The sequence below is a fragment of the Falco biarmicus genome, chromosome 9 (genome assembly GCF_023638135.1).
Source record: "Falco biarmicus isolate bFalBia1 chromosome 9, bFalBia1.pri, whole genome shotgun sequence".
Classification (NCBI taxonomy): Eukaryota; Metazoa; Chordata; class Aves; order Falconiformes; family Falconidae; genus Falco; species Falco biarmicus.
This window is the reverse complement of record NC_079296.1, coordinates 21,029,251-21,051,250: the sequence shown is the minus strand read 5'-3', so window position 1 is coordinate 21,051,250 and position 22,000 is coordinate 21,029,251. Positions and strand designations below refer to the sequence as shown.

General features: G+C 40.0%; 1 protein-coding gene across 2 annotated transcripts in view; it reads right to left on the bottom strand.

Annotated features, from left to right (window-relative positions):
- ABLIM1 (actin binding LIM protein 1) overlaps positions 1-22,000 on the bottom strand; it is a 143,657-nt gene that overhangs the window by 51,272 nt on the left and 70,385 nt on the right. For both annotated transcript variants that reach the window (XM_056351185.1, XM_056351186.1), the window contains exons 7-8: positions 5,561-5,648; positions 967-1,025 (exon numbers count right to left, since the gene is read on the bottom strand). In XM_056351185.1, the coding sequence (XP_056207160.1) occupies positions 967-1,025; positions 5,561-5,648 (147 nt within the window). The remainder of the gene's footprint in view (positions 1-966; positions 1,026-5,560; positions 5,649-22,000) is intronic.

Sequence of the window (22,000 nt, the reverse complement as noted above, 5' to 3'; positions counted from 1 at the left end):
TGGATGGTTGGCCATGCTAGATCACATGCCCATCTAGGGCCACTTCTGTATTATCAGTACAGCCCACACTAACATGAACTGTGCTCAACAAGAATTTATCTGCACATTACCTACAATCACAGTGAATTCTCTGCAGGGGATATTTTACAGACCAGTGCACCTGAATAAATTCTAAAGGATGTGGCTCCCTGTGCATGAGTCACACATAGAACACAACATACAGGATATCTGAGGTATCTCCATGCCAGTACCTCTTAAGTTTCCTTGTCTGAAAGACATTTTATTCATATGCAGAAAAATTAGAAAAGTTCAAAGGAGCAATTGAGATGACAAAAAAAAAGTAAATTTTCCAGAAGATTAATTAGTGAATATAGGCTTAGAATTGCCTGGTGCATGCAAAAAGCTAGGCTCCAGCATTTATTGGTGCAGCATTATTGCCATCAAGGACTTGATCCAGAAAGTTTTTCTGGATATACTGATGTGACTCCAAGGGTAACTGCAGCTCTTCTTGCATTCAAATTGGAATCACTTTAGGCTGGGCTGGCAAAGGAAGGAGAGTCTGTATTGTCTAAATGCTGTAAATAACCAGGCAGAACAGGGGATAACTATAGAGCAATTATACAGATATGCAAAAATACTAAAATATATCAAAGCATTTGCCCGATTCACATTTTCTCCTTCAGAGTCTCTCTCACAATAATTGAGATATGAAGTGTCTTAAGAGACTCTGCCATGTCTGTATGTCAGTAAATAGCACTGTCTTTAAGGCAGTGCACTGAGACACATATGTGAAGGTGGCGAGCCTAAAAAACCAGAAAAATACCTCTGAAGTGCCTCCACGATTTATTCTGCCAGAGCAGTGACCGCAATGCAAAAAAAACATGGAAAAAGTCATTCTTTAAAAGCAACATTCAGTTATTGTGTGCACAAAATATCTGGTGTGTCATTGCCATGCATTCAACTTACCCGTAGCTTATCTTCAGTCTTAGTGGATTGCTTACAGTCGGGATGCCAGACCGTGGAACCTGAGGGAGGAAAAACTTCATTCAGAGCAAAGCAGATGAGTTCTGGTCATGACAAGTCAGTTATTAAAGAGAATCCTCCATTGCATCAGATGGTGAATCTGTATGAACTTTGCAAGTAATTCACATTCAATTCTACCTCATGAGAAATATAAGTGAAACAAAAAAATATTCAAATCCTTGGCCCATCTACAGCAGTCTCTTCCTGAGGCACTTTGCACAGTATCTTGACTAAAACTGAAACAGCCTCAAGCAGCAAAGAAGCCTGCAAGCATCAGCTGGAGGAACTGAAAGACTCTGGGCAGGACTGAGGGTAAAAGCAAAAGAACTGAGCCACGGTTACCTGATCTGTTCTCCCCTGATGTACTGCACCACACATAAAAAGGAAGATCTGGTTATAAGTCCATTAATACTGGGAAAGTCCTATGACTTCCTTGAGCAATAGGTGTCATATTCAGTTACTGTAAAGTGTTACTCAGATCATCTCTTCCCTGCAATTATGCAAAATGCAACAGTAAAACAAAAATTAGAAAATGCACAATGCAGCAGAGTCAGGGCTGTACCTCACCAACTTCAAAGCCAGTATGACACAGGTGGTACAAAGCAGCATGTGAAAGAGCCTCTCCCTGGATCACAGCGTACCATACCTGCCATTGGCACACATGTCATGTCTACCCCTTGCTCTGCAGGGTCAGTGGCATGTGTAGCACTGGCATTTTCCTCCTACACATCCTCCTACAAAAGGCAAGGTCTCTGCTGTTTGCATCCCGAAACATGGGATTCTCTCGTGCTGTAAAAATGGAAATATCTGGCTGTCTCCAAGGGCTGGGCAGTGTCAGGGGCAAGGAGCACTTCCATCCCATTTCAGTTCTCCTTTGGAACAGACTGTAAACTGTGATCACCGCTGGGAAGCTGCTGGCAGGTATTAGCCAACTTGAAACGCAGTAGAAGCTCATACTTATTTTTAACAGTGATTGCAGCTGAAGTAAAATTCAAACTTCATTCCAGTCACTGCAAAGCCAATACAAAGCCTCGTCTGTCTGCAGGGGGAAACATCACCTCTTCACTCTTTCCACAAAGAAACCAAACAGAGCAAAGTCCAGGTCTCCTGTGGGTGACTATTAGCTCAAGTGCAGTCAGAGGAAACCTCACCCTGGGAGCCCAGGAGAGGTATGGGTCAGGATCCCTGGAAATTTTGTTGTAACAAACCCTTACATGGCTTGGTACAGAAGTAAGGACCAGCAGGAATGATTTCACTTCCCAGCAGTACACAATATAAGCATCATCAGGAGACTGGAGAGAATGCTGTGACTCTCGATCAAGGGTCTGAGATGTTTGGCTTTGAGTCTAAGCCGAGGAAGAAGAAACTGTGCATTTGGCATGAGGAAACGGTCAGACAACAGGGAGAAGTGTACCAACTGCCTTCTCTGTAAATAAACAGCAGCCTCAGAGCCAGGACCCCACAGAGCCTACAGGATCAGGAGAAGCATGCATGCCCTGTGCATTCGCCTAGGAGGTCAGACAGAACCAAGGACTCAGGAGGATGGGAGTTCACGTTATAATGCTGATGAACTAAGACTCAGAAGGTTTAGGTTCAACTCTCAAATTCAGCTGTGAGCTTTGTGTGTGACCCTGAGAAAAATTATCTCTGTTCCTTTGTACTTCAGATTAGTTTCTATTAAACTATCCTTACCGTCAAAGAAAAAGCTGTCACTGCATTTTTGGGCAGTATTTAGCACAAACTGGCACAATTTTAGGGACACCTGGGACACCCCAGGAGAGTACTGCAGCTACTGAAAGCGAACAAGAAATGCAAGAGAGTCTGAATGTCATTCTCATGGTGAAACTTAGCTAATGGTTAATCAGAGGTTTGAAATAGGTGACATTAAAAAACTCAAATCAGATAAAGCAGACTTAAGAAGTTCAATGTAAATATTTTTCATAATCTTGAACTCTGAGCCACCTGCAACTTGTACACTTCCTTCATCCAAGCATGCCAACCTATTCTGAAACGCTTGGAACGGTACAAATTCTTAAACTGCATCGCCCCTCTTTTTCCCACCAGAAAGTGTTCAGCAAGTTGTGGTTCTTCCCATTCTTAACAAATGTTTGTTTGCTCACATGGCAGACACCAACCAACATGTTCATTTATTTAGCTTTTTACTTTGTGTTGTTTCAACATACAGCTTTAAAAATCACTAACTCGCACTATTACTTGAACATTGAACAAGGCTGCAAGCCTGTGTGAGAATCAACTGAAACATCCCTCTAAATGCTGAGCAACATCCTAGCTCAGCAACAGTCTTCTGGGACAGTCCTTACAGTAAATATATTACTAGGAGGTCAATGGGAAAGTGAAAGTTTCTGATGCTGCTTCTTTTTCATTTTCCTGTGTTGGAACAGGGCAAAGCCAGAGTGCTTCTGCTAGCATTACTCAAACCAGTCTTAACACAGAAAACCCCCAAACAGGTTTCTTGTTCATCCATTTGCAGGTTTCCCACACATTTCTGATACAAGGGGCTATTACAAACCTGCCAGGTCTCCCTATTACACAAAGCAATACTTTTATGTCCTGTGGAAAGGACAATTAGAAGTGAGATGGAAGCTGAAAATATACTTTCATATATTTTATCCATAATGTGATTTTGGTTCTAGCTTTAGCATTGTGGTGTTTTATTTTTATTTCAGATAAATACTTGGAATCCTGTTATTCTATACCCTAGGGTAAATGGTTTGGACGGAGTCAGGAGATATATTTCAGCTGAGAGCTCTGCACAGGAAAGGCTTTTAGGTCCCTTGCACTTACAAGCATGCTGAATTAAGCAAGGAAAGCTTTGGCAGGATGGTCTGGAGCACACTCAGGAATAATGTTTAGTCAGAAAACAGCTTGACACTCTGAAACAGAGTGAGCATGAAGAACATTAATTCAAAAACACAGAAAGGGAGATAACAGCCAAGAAAAGAATGATGGCAGATCAAGGAGCCAGGAGTCTCTCCTCTCCTTTTTCATATCATCTGAACTTGGCCAGGACAAAATCTAGCCCTGTTTAAGTAGAAGCAATGCCTTCTGTCTTATTTGGATCTGCAGAAATCTACACCACAGCCTGCCCAATCAAGATGATCTCCCACTCTCTGATAGACTGGTGGAAATGGCATCAGTTGCAAACAGCTGTTATTAATAACAGCAAAGGATGAACTGGTGGCTCATCTTGAATTCTGCCTGTACTTTATCATATGATGATGTGAGGAAACTAAGATTGTCAGGTGCTGTAACTGCTGCTTTCAAATTAGTCTTTCCAATGTGCCATCAGAAAGCAGTACTTCTTACCCAGCCCTCTTTCAGCCTCTCCTTGCTCTTGCAATGCAGAGCTGCTACACAACTCGATAGCCAGTTCTGTGCACAGCTGGAATAAGATGACTGCGGTGTAAGGTCAGCAAGAGATGAGAGAGATGGACTGCAAGGGAGGACAAGCTACAAAATAACACAAGTTAGCTTCAAAGGAATTCCTTGACAATATTATCTTATTCTGGAATTCCTCCAGAAAGAATCTCTCCTCAAGATTTCAAAAGATGGCTGCAACCACACTTGCATTATTTTTTTCCTATTCTTTTACAGCCCTTTCAGGTATATCAAGCAAGTTTTCTAACATAAGCACAACATATAAAATGCCAACATGTATCTCCCTTTTCACCTTGATTTCTGGCTTGCATAAACATGTATTATACATCTTTCTACCAACATTAATTGCAATACTGCCTCAAGTAATAAAAATAACTGTAGCTGTATAGTTAATGTGCTACGTTCTCATTGGGTAGGTAGAATTCAGATCAAGGATACTTCTCAATCAAAGAAAAGAGCATGTTCTTTTTTATGTGAATACCACCAAAAAAATGTGCTTGGCACTACCTGCAAGCGTGAGAGTGTTATTAAGAAAGTGGAGATGAAAATTAACATAAAAGAAAGAAGTGACTGTAGAAAAACATAAAAATAAAGTAAATGGGAATAAAAAGAGACGTGACCAGATAAAAGGGAAGCAGGCAAGACAAACAAATATGATTAAGAACCAGAGGAGACACTCTGTCAGTGCGCATGGGGAATGAGACCTACACGATGCAAAACAAGCTCACTGCAGCCTCTAAATGCTTTCCCATTGCCTTTTAGTCTGGAGAGTGATCCAGAAGAGCACAGAATTCAGGGGAAACCCTCTCACTTTGCTATCTCATATACCAGTCTGTGTGGTAAGCTACCCATGAGATGCCAAATTAAGAGGCAGCCTAATAAATTTCCTTTTTGCTACGCAGCTTTTGAAAACACAGTCTGCCTCAGCTAGGGTGCAGAGTCAATACAAAGCCATTGTTATGGCCACCTACTAGAGTGAAAGGGTTTCAAGTGAAAAAGTACGAGAGCATTATTGAAGATAGGATGGCTATAGCGCTCTTTGCCTGTATTAGACAGGGATGGTTTATAAACTCTTGAGGTCTGTAACAGAAAGATTACAAAGTCTGATTTTCTTGTTTTGGAACGGAGACATCCTTACCTTGCAGATACATTTCTTCTCCTTCTGTGAACATTTGGTTGCACCTGCTGCATCGTGCACAGCTTGGGTGATAATGCTTGTCACCGGCCTAAACAAAAACAACAAAGGGAAATGAGGGACAAATGCATTGCACTGCTTTGTGAGCACTCATCATTTGCTGACAAACGATTGCCATTTCTCTTCTAGTTCACCTGTTACAGTTAAATATTGCCCTCACCATTCAAAAACAGCGATGAGAATGCAAGATCTGCCATACTGCTTCAGTTAGAGGTCTATTTAGTCCAGTACCCTGTCCTCAACGGAGACCAGCAGCGACTACTTGGGGTAAAAGGTTGTAAGAAATAAGAAAATACAGAACAGCCTTTTCTCTTCTTCACACCTTCCCATTCAAGTAATCAGTGGTTTAAGAACTTCCTGGCTAGAGGCTACATCACAATCTATCTGTTCTCCATAATTTGCCCAACACTGTTTTAAATCTCCATCTAAGTCCAAGGCAATGAATGTCACACTGCAGTGAGATATTTGTATTACTGTCACTGCCTATAAATTTTCTGTTAAATCAACTGGCACTTGTATTTGCAGTAAAAGCAAAGAACATCAGTTACCAATTTATAACAATATACAATCTCTTCTTTCCTGTTTCTCTTCTACCCACGCTGACAAATCTAAAATAGGTTCTCAAATTAAATTCCATGTGAACACAGTAGACAGAAAAATTTAGATGAAAAGAAGTAGTAGTATGTACTAATTTACCAAATACTTCCAGAGCCTTAGAACTGCAGGATGAAGGAACAGTGGCCAAAGCTGTGTCACTGTAATGTAAATATATGGATCCTAAATTTGAGTAGCTTCCCATGGTTCTGCAAGTCTCGTTGATTTGTGATTGACCTTTGATATACGCATTCTATTTATTTTCTATATACTACTGAATAGATATACACTATACACAATACGTGCATTATAGCATATTCATGTAAAGAAAATAGGCTTTAACATTATTTTAGATAGCATTAAGGTTCTGTTTATTCTGGTAATTTCAAGATTTATACAGGAATCAAGTCTTTAGCAACACTGAGCTTCAGCTTCCCAATCTACGAAGGTTAAATTAACATTTAATGAACTTCATAAAATATTTCTGAGAAACACTACTAAGGAAAACCATCACAGAAATGTATTCCTCATGACCAGTCCTGAGAATAAAATGACATAATCACCTCTTCTGTGAAGCTTATGAGTGAAGTCTGGAGGCTCAGTAGCCAGGATTCATGGATCATGGGCTACGTAGGGCAGCTGGATGTATATATTCTGCAGAGGACACGTCCCAGGTAACATAAATGAAAGTACAAGCTGTATTATGTGTTATAACAATACAAAAACCTTTAATAATAGCTGATAATGAGAGACCAAATTTTTCATAGATCACCTTTTCAGGCTCAGCAGCTATCAATTTTTAGCCTTCTTCCACCATACTGTTCTCTTAAATGACTTCAACTTGAACATACAAATCCTCCTTAGCTGATGAAGCCGGACTGCAATGCCATTTTAAAAGCCACCGTATACTGTTTACGGAGGACTTTGAAGGCTCCCTTAAATGTGGGGGTAATAACGCTGTGCGATAGTCTAGAACAAGAAAGGTGGCAGAACATGGCCATTGCATTACACACTGTGTCCATCAAGCTTAAAAAAATCCTCTTGCACTTCAAAAGGTGAACTAAAAAGCTAGGAGGTAGGGAGGTATTTGAAGCACCAGTTGAACACAATGCACTGAGCTCCTGTACAACCCCTTTTCACCCAGCTGATGCTCCAACCTCTTCACAATGTGCACAACACCCATTTGCCTTCACTTTATCAAGATGCCTTTGGGGAGCTCCTGAAGCCAAAACTGTACTGTTGCTCATAGGTGTCAAGGAAAGCAATGGTGGGTATTGCAAGAATTACTCCAACCTGGGAGCTACAAACACAGCTGCACACAAGCTGACACAACGTGCCCCAGAAATCCAGTATAAAAGTACCTGCCTCAAGCACACATCCAGCTTTAACCCCACAGCAACAGTACTTCAAAAGCCAAGGATTATATTTTCTGAGTCCACCCCACTCTGTCCTCACTTCCCGCAAGACTAACTTTTATTCTCTGAGTGCTTGTAGAGATCTAGTCTGATTAAATAAATGTTTTCCTCTTTGGTAAACGTGAGAGCTTGAGATTTCCTATTACTCATGCCTTCAGTTCTGTCCTTCCTTCCAGAATAACAGCGAACAAGAGCCAGAGAGAACAATAACAAGAATCCCGCTAGGAGAGCTCACATGCCAGTGGGTCTGGTAGAGGAAGAACTAATTACCAACAGACATTTTCTGCTGGCCAAAGGACACAATTAAGTGCATATTTGTTGCATTACATTTGCACAGCTGCACTCATTCTCCATTCAAAGCCATCTTAGCATTCACCTGACAAACAGCTATTAAACGTGTAGAAAGCTTTACTTTTCTAATACTATCTAAATACTACAAAAAATGCTGTGCAGTTGAAAGAGTACATTTAAGAGTAAAAGTGTGCCATTCCCCCCCTCCCCTTCTTTTCCTTCTTTGTAAAATTTTTATGAACAGGTATAATAGGCCCATTTGATAGACAAACCTAATCAAATATTTAGTTCTGCCATGACTCTGAGGAGAATGACCTGATTTCTTATAGTCTCTTAAGGAGTAAGGAGCAGAAGAGAGAATAACTTGGACTCATCTTTTAAACCCCTTAAGGAATGTTGTGAATTGTTAAACAGGAACTGTGGCAGTAGCCTATCATTTTCCAGTGAAGCTTTATTTTAATTACTTGCAGAGGTCAGAGAACCTTCAACCCTGTTTGATGTTCAGCATAACATCAAATTCCATTGTTTCCTTCTCTGCAGGCTTCTGTGAGCTCACAAGTGGCTGGAACAGCAGAAACACTATGAAGACCAAAATCTGCCTCTAATAACATCCTGACCCAAACTGTCCACTCATTTTTCCCAGGCTTTTTATCTGTTTAGCAAGTCACTACAAATATCTATGCTTAGATACAGAAGTGCAGCTTACCTGGCTTCTAAAGGACTTCAACATCTACCATAATTACTACAAAAGGAAGGAAAGTGTAAAGTGATTCAAATGCTGAAAAAATTCTCAGCTGATAAATCCTTGTTTGATATGTATCTTTAAAACTAGGACCTTCTAAAGCTGTTTTTAACACTACTGTCATAACATCTCAATAGAAACAGCTCTCGGCAGTCTGTCCTTCTATTCAACCTGAGACAGGATGGAGCAGTGGGAAGCTGAGCTCACACTGGGAGTTCCCAAGCTGATGGGGCTACAAGACAGAAGACTGGGGGAAAGTGGGAAATGGAGCGTGAGGCCATGACTGTAAATCTGAATGACAACATGCAGGCAAGAGACATGGAAGACCCTTGGAGCCATCCACTGATTGCGATGCTGTCTTGGGTAAGCCAAAACTGCATCTGCCCTGCTGCTATGAACACTTGCACAGTTGATTCATGCCCACTTTCTGATTTTTATACAAAAAATACTTCCCAGCATTCCAACAGTGACTGCCAATGTCATGCTAGCATATTCCTTAACAGATGGACTGTAATATTGTAACTGATCAGTATTAATTCCATCAGCATACAGTATTGTTATACCCATTAGTTGCTGTTAATAGCAATGCAATTATTAGCTGTGTGTAATATAATTTTTCCTTATAGCAAAGATTTGAGTAATGATTCAGGCTAAAACCCCAGTTGTGCAATTGCTCTGTTGGCATGAAGAAACAGTCCTCATGGCGGCTGAATATCAACTGGACTTACTTCAGTAATAAACTAGTAGTTGCTTGTGACTGCAGTGTCAGCTCTGCTTTCAGTTCTTACTTTCCCGCAACATCCAATGTTGAGCAAGTTGCACACAGGTGAGAAGCTTAACTACTAACTATGTTCTTTATGGCAGCTATTCATTCTGACTTTGCGGGACAAATCCACCTACTGCTACACACCGAACCAAAGTTAAGAACTCCGTATTATTTAAACAGTTAACAGCAGGAGGTCGTACAAAGAAGGTAATTCCACTCTAAAAAGGTAATTCCAGCTAAGAAGTGTACCCACAGTAGCCCAAAGTGGCCAGTTAGAATACTGTGAGCTGTACAGAGGAGCAAAGCAACAGCAAACACATCTTTACTACCTATTGCCAGCATTTCAACATCATCTCTGTTAGGATCCTGGGTTACATTTATGCACAGAGAAACCTAATTCCAGTGACTGAACATGTGGTTAATCAGAAACAATCTAGAGGAATGCACTAGATTTTATTGTTTCATTCTAATACAGATCCGTTAATTCACTGCCTTCATTACCCTTATTTTAGGTGCACCAGGGCAAAATCCAGTATCCACAATTTAATTTTCTTATAAACCTTGTTTATTGCAGAGATGTTTTTTTTAGCTTCTCAACAGCAAGTATTTGGCAAGGCCTGATACAAAACCCTCCTCTATTTCTTAACAATGCTGGAACAGGTCCAGCTCATAAGTATAGGTGTGGACCTTCTACGTCATCTGTAATATTTAGGCTTCACAAAGCATTAGAGAACTAAGTATTTCTTCATCTTGTATGCATTTTGTCCAGCACAGATGTTTTGACAAGAAAAGATACTTCATCTAAAGGACCTGATTAGATGCATGTTCATATTGCTCGATTAGTTTGGAATCAGAATCAATCAGCAAAGCTACTTTACAGTATCTTCACACAGTGCCAAGGGCATTTTCAAACAGCCTAATACTGGCATAACTATAACTTTGTCTCACCCAGCCAGCAAAAGTTCTCTACTGACTACTGAGAGTGTTGTGTAGGTCTGCTGAGCTGTGCAGTTGAGAGATCAGTCTCTCTGCAGCAAGGTGAGAAAGCCACTTCAGCCACAGCTGTTAGCCTGCTGAAAGCAAAGCAAAGCTCTTAGTTCGGTTTGCTGCCGAGTGTTAATTACAAGGCACACGTCAAGGGACAGCATGAAGTCTTGTGAATTATGTTCCGGATGCATATGATATGCAATCTTCCATGACACCAGAAATCTCCCACTTTCCGAGTAATCTAGGTCACGTTTTCTTTTGTCTGGTGATAACAGGACCACTGAGTTATCAGGAATATATGAGTTCAAGAATGAAAGACAACCATCTTTGTCCTTTTAGCTTTCTGCATGAAGTGACTGTTAGTCCCTTGGCCTGTCCCTCTAGGTGAACTTCTAACAACACAGCTCGACGTATATGGATTAGCAGATCACGTTAACTGAAGCAGTATTTGCAGTGCCGCAATGGTATCTCCAAAACAATGGGAAGTATCTTGGAACACTGAGATATTACTAATTTATTTAATGAGAAACAACTTAGTAGAACTATAGCTGACTTCAGCCTGCTGAGATTTAACTAGAAAAGTCAGTAACAAACCTTCTTTTTATCTTAAAAAAACCACAAAATAATTATTTCATAAATCAGAAAGTCTTGCACCTGACAGCAGGTAATAAATACGAGACCTCATCCTAACATAAAAAGATTATTTGCATTCCCCAAATCAGCAATTATCTCCATTCTGATCATGATTTGATTGCATGTATAGACCGACAGAAATAAAGAGCAGTGTCATATACACATATATATGTGTGTGTGCATGTGGAATTTTAAAGGAAGATACATATTACTAGTTCTTAAAGTAACCATAAAAGGATAAACCCAGGAATGTTTAAGACAACCTACTGAACATCCCAAATTATCTACTCTAAATTACAAACAAGAAAGTAATCATGGTCCATATGTTCAATGCACAGAAAAAAAATCTTAATTGAGTTACTATTAACTAAAAGAAAATAATCATCAATGGCTAAGTCACTAAGTTAGAAATAAAGACAACTGATAAGAAAGCTAGAAACAAAGAAATAACTATGGGCAATATGTTTAAAGACATATTTAAAAGAGTCTATTTAAAACATGATTAAAAAAATCATGATCAGGCAAAGATCCCTTGTGCGCTGTGGATAAAAAATGATGAAAGATGACACAGAAAAGGCAGGAGTATTCGCAAAGTGTATCTTTCTTTATGGTCTGTATTTGACAATGCTGAAAGACATATTTTTCCTGTTTGATACTATCTATTGAACAAGATTTTTTTTTAATAGTGTTTGCCATGAATCAACGTTTACAAATTAGAAGACTTGAATAATTTGTACTCAAGAGTCTTAAGAAAACTACAGCTAGGCAGCTCTCTGGCAGATGGACGTGTTAGCAGGGGAGGCTCAGCTGAGCCAGATAACTCAGAGATCACTTCCTCCTACCCACAGCATGAGGTACCTCTACTACTGGCCAGGACAAGAATATAAAACCTTTCCTGGTAAATCTGCTGATGACTCAAAGACAATGCTAATTTAAGCTATCTAAACCAAACAAGTATCTTTTAATAATCTAACATAATATGCCTGCAAATCAAGAAAGCAGGGCCCTGTGAGACTGTGGCAACAGCAACTGAAAGAGGCGGTTTGAGAACATCATTAATAATCTCCCAGAAGAATGCTCTCAAGGTAGCTGAAAGGCCTGGCTCTTCTGATCATTTAATGTATAAAAAGAATACAAAGGAAAAGCAGAAAAAAGGTTTTGCTTTTGACTAAAGATACTGCAACACCATCATTATAACACTGATGAGTGTGTACATGTGGAGTTACAGAAGAGACTTCAGTGGAGAACCATTAAAATAACACGAATCTTCAGCTGTGAGTCAAATAATTATTCAGAGAGAGGCTTCAGCGATGACTAGATCACAACGGATAGGTGATTAAAAGCAAAGAAAAGAGATAACAGCAGGAAGGAGCATGAGCTTTTCAATTCAATTGGAAAAACTATGACAACATCAAAAAGCTGAAGTTTGACAAATTTAACTTCAAAATAAGGTGAAGTTTCTAAAAAGTAAAGGTAATTTAAGCAGCAAGAGGGAAAATTTTTGGCCTTACAATCGCTCTGGAGTCTGCCAGGACAAAGCAGGATAATCTCCCTAAGGATAAGCTTTCTGTGTTGGTTTCTGTGGAAAAGCTCTATGATTTTGAAAAGAGATGGGCAAGCAAGATGATTTTAGCCACTCCTCTGACCTTAAAATCCATTCCAATGGGCTCTACATAGAGAAAAGCTTTTACACATGCATCAGGATCCTCCTAAGCAGCACAGGTCTGGACCAAACCAGCAGAATAGTTAGAGTCTAAGGTTACACTGGAAAAATTTCCAGTAGAGCTGAATCAGTTGACTGAGACCCATCTAAGCCAAGCAGCAAAATTCCTGGTATAGCAGGGGTTTTGCTGTTAGAAGGGAGCTTTTGTTGATGTGGCTTGTGGTTCAGAGAGACAGCTCAAGTGCAGCACCAGGTTCTGGGGTTGAGCGTGCTGACCCAGCGAGTCCAGCAGTATGATAGGGCTCTCTAGTATGGGGAAGGTTGAGAAAACAGGTCAATGTAGCAGTAGGCAAAACTCACGTTAACTCTTCAGTGGGCAAGTGCAAACCACTTTCTAACTGATGAAGCAAGCGCGAGTTTGAGAGATGAAGAAACTCACCTTGGATCAAAATTCATGCTTGCAGCAGAGCCAAGCAGAGAACTCAAATTCTCAGACTCCCAGCCCTGCTGGACCTCCATGTAGCACACCACAAGACCTAAATAATTGCAGCTGATCTCCTTGTTAATCTAACACAAAACTGACTTTCCAGTTTTGTGTCAGAAGGCTGTTTCAGGAACCATGCAACCTTTGGCATGCGATTTAGCAAAGCCTGCTCTCCATTCCGATGTGTGCATTCAGTTCAGAGGGAGTGTCCCAAGAACAAAAGAGAAATAAAAGTTGTGAGGGCCAAAGGAGGGAGGAAAAGAAACTAAGCATGAAGGCAGACCCAGGACATCCGTAGAATATAACCAGAAAATATAAAACAAAGGTAGTCCGTAAGAAACTAAGCAGACATGAAGGACTCTCTTTATGCTAATTTGTACCTGGGAGACTCATAGATTGTTCTAATAGGAAAACATGTTAGGTGAATGGAGCAGAGAGTATTTTTTCTTTTAGTACCTAGAGCCTGCTCTTGTAGCAAACTGATCCTAAAAGTCGCTGTCATTATGACTATTCTGATCGGCAAATGCTTTAAAAAGCCTAAAGAATGGGTTTTGTCCTTGATGAACTCCAATGCTACTCACTACCTTTCACAGTTTCTTCCAGAAAGAGGTAACAACAAGCAACAGATGACAATCTAGGGGAGGGACAGATTTTCTTCAAATATTTTTCTCCATAACCACATTGCTCTTGACTCCAGTCACCCATATATAATTATGAGCCTGGATGTGACTACATCCAGACATTTCTCAGGAATCCTCATTTTGTAATTCTGGCCAAAGTGTTTATGCTACACTATTTTAAAATGGAAATATCAAAGAACATCAGGGTAACCAGTGGACAGTTAGTGCAGAGAAATAGTTGTCTCTTTTTCAAATAGACTAACTTTGAATAAATGTCAGCCCACAAATACGCACTCTGCTAAAAGCTGAGCCTTTCATTTTTGGCAGAAGTCCATTTTTTGTCCTATTTGTCAGTTTTCTCATTGCTGATAAATGTGATTTCCAATTACAGATGCAAAACTATGCAAGTATACTTTTGAATTCTCACTGGCATGAACACTCCGTAAGAGTATGTTTGTCAGAGCCAAGATACAGGAATTTTGCTTCCCACCTTGTTTTCTTCAGCTCTGTATAAAATCAACATTTCTAGTTAGCATGGGAAAACTATTCCAACAAAATAACCATGATATAACATATTACTATGGTGATGAACAGGAAAGAGGTGATGGACATAAAGGAGAAAGGGATACCTAACATAATTTGCTACTATTCAGTTTTCAACAGAGTACAGGGTCTCCATGATTGTTGCCTCAGCAGCAGTAGTTCAAGGGTGCTGCAGAGATAAGTCTGGATAAAGTCTTTTACTGCATCAGTTCTTACCCTCCTCATTGCTAGGAAAAAAACATTTTCCAGCCAACATGCAACTACTTTACAGAATTCAAAGCAACAGCAGATTGATCTGTATGGATAACAAATCTTTTTCTCCAAATCCTACATGTAAAAGTCAATTCTTAACATTTTAACTCACATTCAAATGATTTATAATGCTCATTCCAGAGACCTCTGTAAACCACAAAACATCCTAAGCTAGTTTCACAGACAGTTTCAATGCCAGAGTATCCGTGTTGCTGGTGATGAAAAGGTGCTTCTCTTCCTGTGTCCTATTTTCCCCTCTTACAAAGAAAAAGGCTTGTCATAAATGTCATACACACCAGATATCTATCCAAAGAACTATTAGACCTGTATAATTTTTTACTGTAGTATGAGCATGTAATTAAAATCTACCCATTTTGTGCTCCAGGTGGCCATTTCAAACAGATAATCACCCACAAAATACTCATGTGTATCCTATTTCTTCATCTGTAAAGCACCTGCTTAGTAAAGACAGGTGCTAGTTCTGTGGATTTCAAAGTGCTTACAGATTCCAGACATATCCTTTGGTTCTGTTTCTCTTTTCTTCCCCCTGCCCCCTGGAAAGTACCCTGACAAAGCAGACAAAAGAGGGGACTGAGTCCTCCCTGAGTGAGCAGTGAGCACAATACCAGGATGGAGCCTATTACAAACAGGTGACAGCTACAGGCTTGCCCCAACAGGCTGGTCTCCACTTCTCCAGTTTCAAACCTGTCATTGCTGCATTCCTCCCAATAACTACTTTTTACAGGGGACATGTCTACATTCTATCCTGCTCTTTCTAGAAGCCAGTAGCAAACTCTCCAGTGAAAGCAGGACTTAAAAATGAAAGAGCACAATCCTGCAAAGAAATATTTCACCACTTTACCCATTCTTTGTGGTGATCTCAGTCTGTGAGAAACAAAAAGCGGCTGAAATAATTTTATATTGCTACAGAGTGCATTCTCACCCCTATCCCTACAGCCCAATCGACGGTAAGACTGTGACACTGGAGGAACGTTTGTTTTCAGTGAAAGTATTTTGGTGCAGGGATCATTATTAATTTTGTATCTCTGACATGGATGATTGTGAGCAGGTAGCACTAGCACAATGCAAAGGTTTAAAAGATGAACAGAAGCAGCAATATGAGCTACAAAATAAAAATAGAGTATTATGTTTTCCCTAAAGCAGGCTGTTCCGAGAGGAGAACAAGACGTGCTCTGCAGTGACAACCATGCCACTGAATTCTTAATACAGCTATGTACCAAGTAAAATAAAGTCACTCAGGTAAGTTGCTCTTCTACTAAAAGCTGGTACATATTATGTGCACCTTTACAACATGAAAAACCTACTTTTTTGAAGTATCTGTTGTGTGTTACTGGAACACATGCAATGCCTGCGTATCACAAAGGCTGCTGTTGGTGGCAGGTATACTAATATAAATGCCTCTACTGAAATGTCATTATGTCATTTTGAATTATTTTGATCAGCTTGCTAGAGTTTTTCAGTAATATTAAGTGCAAGAAACACACTAGAGAACATTTAACTAAGAAAAGGTAGAAGCTGAAGATGCTGTGCTAGGAAATAGAGATCCTAATCAGCAACACGACTCACAAAAGCAATTTCTACAGATAAGCCATGGTTTTATAAGCACCCGCAAGATTTCACAAATCCCTTTGTGGCAATAAGGAAGCTTTTATTGGTTATTTTTTCAAATTACTTGTTACAACTCGCTTCTTATTCACCACCCCTACATTCTCTTAACATTCCTCCCCTTCCTATTGATGTTCAAATTGACTGAAGGATGGTTTCCAAACCACTGCTGAGAAGTTGACACCTTGATTATGCTGCCACAGCAACTGAACTTCTGTTGGGGCTCTGTCAACTTCAGATACTCTTTTGTCAGCTTTATATAGCAAGTCTTTCCCAACTACAGATACCCCTCTTGCCAAATTCAATCTTCTGATATGGGGGTGGGGGTGGAATCCCCAAAATGCTGTTAGAAAGGTTTTTACTTGAAGCAATTGATGTTATTTTTCTGGAAGTATAGTTATTCTAGATTTTTGACCACGTGCATAGTGTGGTGTTCTAGGCAATTACAGCAGCATATTTTTCATCAGGGAAGGGTAGTCCAAATTAAGTTAAATCTACATTACTACTCTGCTACCTAGACAACCTTTCTGAACCATCTACCCATATCCGAGTTATTATTAAACTTTTCACTTCCCCATTTTTAGGCAAACAAACCCACATTAGGGGGAAAAAAACCAATCAGTATTCTACATTCACTGATAAAACATGTTTCTCAGCCAACAGTCAGTGAGACTGGAAACAAACTTTAACCTTATTTCTATGCAACAAATCTCCAGAAGTGATCAAGAGAGCCAACAAATTGTATCAAGAATGATCTGAGATAAAGAATTGCATTGCTCCTCCGTACATCAGCAAGCAGTTGCAATCAGAAACAGCCCAAGCCCCATGCCATTCTCCTCTCTTACTGGCAGTTTAAAAACAAAAAAGGGAGAGTTATCTGCTCTCCCTTTATCTAAACCGCATAACTACACACAGCCTTTTAAAAAAATCCTTCTGGTGCACAGAACAACATTACAAGTACCCTGTTTTGATACCACTGGTAAGCTATTCAGTCACATCGCAAAGCTGCACCACCTTCTCCCTGCCAAAAGAAAGCCATGACCCCTTCCAGTTCAGATCTAGTTTCACAGGAAGGGGCTTACCTTCTGCTAATCTTCAGTGTAAATCCATTCCCTCCTCAGCCTGGCGGGCAGACTCCCTGCACCTCCGTTCAGACTGGGAGCACTACCAGAAGCAATGTGCAGATGGCTTGTGTTCTCACAGAAGCAGCTCACAGGGAAGTGCTGTAACTACACCCAGCCCCGAGTCTCACTCCTCCTCTGCTCGCACTCACGCGCTCTCCTGCACACACCCACCAAAACACCAAATAATCCTCCCTGCACATCAAACCCACTCCAGCAGTAACTCAGCCAACCTATTCTTAAAAAGGGGGGAAAACACCAGCCCAGGCAGGGACAGGACCGTTTCTCATCACTTGTGTGTCACTGTTTGATGTTGCTACAACTCAGAACGTTTTTCTCTTGGGGAGAGGTGTCTGTGGAATATGAGATTAGTGCTGCCTTTCTCTAGAATTTATTAAATATTATTTCCACAGCTATCAAAGAATTTATACAGCCTCTTGAGTGATAGTCTAGTTTTGTCAGAAACAATTACACTGAGATTGTATTCTAGTCCAGTTCAGATAGATGCAGGCAGAGTGCTGGGGCCACCGCTCACACTGCTGCTACACGTATCCCTTTATCCTATTTGCACGTTCGGGGTGAGATCACGCTTCAGACACAGCCTATGAACATTGGATGAGTTTACAGCGGGCCCTGTGCACTGACCACATCTGATGTCTCAACGGGTATTTTCCACAATCAAAAAGGCCCTGTGGTCTGCAGTATATACCTGTCTGACTACAAGGGCAAACGACCACAGCAGTGCTGCTGCTTTTTCTTACCATTTACCCGGGACATTCAGGCAACATGTTAATGTTTTCTCATTTACTGTAACAGCACTAAAATTAAACACACAAAGCAAATGACAGACCTAACTAAGCATGCACTAAGCTCCACTACTTCTCATTTGCTGTGTAGCCCTTCTCCCTGCATTTTTATGGTGTGTAAAGGTGACAGTGGTAACTGGGAGATACTGGTTGAGAGCAAAGTCTCTCCCGAGCCTGTAAGACGCCCAAACCAGCAGATGCCTAGTGCTATGAAAACAGAATGGTAATACATTGTTCAGGGATATTATTTTACCACAACTTTAATGACCACTTTTACCACCAAAACCAAACCCTTATGGATCCATCATACCACCAGTCTTTGTTCATTTCATTAATTGCTTCATTTATAAGCCTTTTAAAATTTTACAACACCTCAACCTGTATTACCAGTATAGGTTACATCATTAAAATCCAGTAAATGACAGATTTTGTGATACTTGCTCCATAACTACTATGAAAACAGCCTTACTAAATACTTCATTCAGCAGAATAATACATGTTAGTCCTTCATTTAACATTTCTGAATGGAATTGAAATCAAACTCATTTGTTTTAAGAGATTCTCTGCATGGCTCCTCAACCTAGAAAGCACAGGACCAGATGCATGAAGGTACTGAAATACCAAACTAAACTCTGTACTGATCTTTGCAGAGAAGTGTGATGTTTTCACGTGAGCTATGAGCATAAATCTCCTTAAAATAAATTACTTAAACATGCAGACTACTGAGTTTCCCTGAAAGTCAATCAACTGAAGCATCTGAACACTAATACACTTACATGAGCAAAGTTGCTTACATGGATGTTGGCAGAAGGCACATCCCTGAACAACATAAACAGGCATTGTTTGAATAAATAATTTACAATTCATATATGAAACAGCAATGTTGTTCTGTCATCTATTTGTTATTTATTTCAAACAGACACATTCACATCTAAAGAACCAGTTCCTAGATCTAGCTCTGAAAACAATACTTGGAGAAACTTACGGGTTCTTTGGCCTCACATTCTTTGCCTCTTAAATATGGATACAGTTTCCTTAGACGATCACAGCAGCTTTCGCTGTTTGCTTGGATTCCCCTCCTCCTGCCCCCCCTTCCTGTTATTTATTTCTAACTTCAGAAGTCAAGGTGTCTCAGAATTGACTTCTTTCAGAGTCATGAATACTGGCACATTGAAGTGACACTATCTACAAGTACTAAACCTCCTTCACATTAAATGCTGCATCTTAAATTACTACTCCTCTTTAAAATCAGGCAAAGCTCACCATAAATTACAATATCAAAACCACATTTTAAACTTGACCTTGCAGGCTGAAGTCAAGGGAGCCTTCTGGTGCCCTGGCATTTCTCTTTTCAGGTCCATCTGTTAAAATGACGTTATGCCACTGCTTACAAGGTGGGGTGTAAGTTTCAATAGTGCACAGAAAACAAACACAGGGCAGGCAGCAGCCCATTAGAACAGGAACTTGAGTTACGCACAGCCAGGAGAAATCACACAATGGCTTTTTATTTGCAAATGAATATTAAGCAAGTACCATTATGAAAATAAATGCGTAGAGTAGCAAAACGGTTGAGGGATTTGATAGCAGATATATACATCTTTATCTCTAGACTGTGAGATCAAATCCCGTTCATATCAGCAAAAGCCAAAAAAAGTGAAAATCTTAAGACCTGAATCTTATTCTCAGGCTTTCTGTATGACTTCATGCAAAATCTCCACCTGTTTCTGCCTGATGTTGTCTTTCTGCAGAACTAAAAAAATACTACTTAGAAGTTCTGTAAAACACTTCAGATAAGCAAGGATGAAATATATAGGTATTGGTGTGATCCACCATTCTCTGAAGTCAATGGAAAGCTTCTCATTGGAGAATAGTTACATTGTGTATGATAACCACATTAGACAAAAATTATGGAGGCTAGCATCTTTCAAATGGCTAAATATGTGCTGAATTTTACTTCGATTTCTGGAGTTATACATGTCTACATAGAAATTTACAGGATTAGGGTCAAATGGGCATCTTTCAATAGGCAAGCCTTGAAGCTATGAAAAAAATAGCTTAGTGAAAAACCTCACTCTTACTATGCTGTTACTGCCCAATAAAAATGTTTTTCATCAGAGTTAATGGAAAATTAGTAATTTTTTATAAATAAAGGTTCTTTTCTGCTGGAGAAACCCAAGGAAAAACACTCATCTCTATTGCCTTGACAACATTTCCTGAAATACTCAAGTATTAAAGTATCCAGTATGCTCAAGAAGTCGCAATATCTTATTTCATATTGGATACTTAATCACACTTACTGTGTTAGCGTGCACTCATCTATCATCTGCGATTATTTGTCACAGAAAGTTATGTCTCAGGTAATACATGAGAAATACCTGAGCCGACATAAATGCACGTGGTATTTTTCTTGCATATTTTCATGAGTATTGAAAGTTGTTAGATCTATGGCCTAGAAAAAAGAGCATTCTTCTGAGATATGCGAATATTGCACAATAAGTACTGCTTCTAGTAATGCATTTCTTAAACTCAGCAGAGGGATCACCTCTACGGAATAGCTGGAGGGAGTCCACCCTCTCAGGGCCTGAATCTTCAGGTTTTACTCAAACCCTGGACTTTCTGACAGGCTTTACTGATGGTGCCTACCAGGGGCATGGCATAGCTACTTCTGAGACAAGGACTCTGAGGACCACACCAGGAGCACCTGTCTCTCCCGCTGGCTACTCATTGTAGAGGACTGAAAGCCTGATTTTTCAGAGGTGCTGAGCCATATTGAGACAAAAATGAGCAGGAGCTGCAAGCCTGCAATGATGCAAAGAATCTCAATTTCTATTTAAATTGGAAAAAAAAAAAAAACCAACCCAAAAACGTTTTACTAGAAAAAAAGATACCACCAGCCTCTGTGAACCCAAAGCTTGGCTTCACGCTTTCATCTCCCTTCAGTTTTTCTACAGACTGTCCCAGATGTAGTAAGAATAAGGAGAAAATAAAGCAGCACTACAGTGGCATGCTGTTAATGACTTCTGATTCATTAAAGGGAAGTGTTTGCAGACAATGTACTATATACTTCCCAGCAATCTCTTCCAATAATTTCTTTAGATGAATATGATGAAATAGTATACTCTGTTCTGACATAACAAATAATTTTATTGAAAAATAAAATGAAAAATACTGCTCAGTGTATTTACTACTACCTTTTATTAACAAAGACAAAATACAGTGTTTTGTTTTTTCCCCCCCCACAATGTTAGTAGGTATAACTCGGGCTGGTCAGTGATGCTATAACCTATACCTAGACAGTTCCTGTAATTCTGCTGCTTCACACCAAGAAGATGGTTTCCTTCCCAAGACATGCAGCAGGACAAGAGACAACCACATGATATACATCCTCAAAAATACCCAGATTTGCCAAGGAAATGTTGCCAAAGGAAACAAAGAGGGAAGACAATAATCCTCCCACGAGAATCTCAAGCTTCATCAGAATTAAAATTCCAGGTGCACTGAAAGGTTGCAGGTGATTTCCTGTACAGGATAAGGAGATTGTTAATTGTCCTGCCTCAAACAGTGCTGCAGCCCTCCCTGAACTGTGGCATCCTGTTCTGTGAATTATGTTCTGTGGCTGCTTCTGATACCTCATCTCCGTTATTACCAGAGGATTTATGTCATGCTCTGACCCCATCCTTAAGAGTACCTTTTCTGCCCAAAGCAGGCATACGTGCTGACACATGATTTTCTGATCCTAAGTTTTGACTTATTAGTTCCTTTAGTCTAATTTAGATGCATCAGTACTGCCCCTTTGGAACAGTGCATCTCTGACAGTGTAAAAGGTTTCTAGGACAAGCC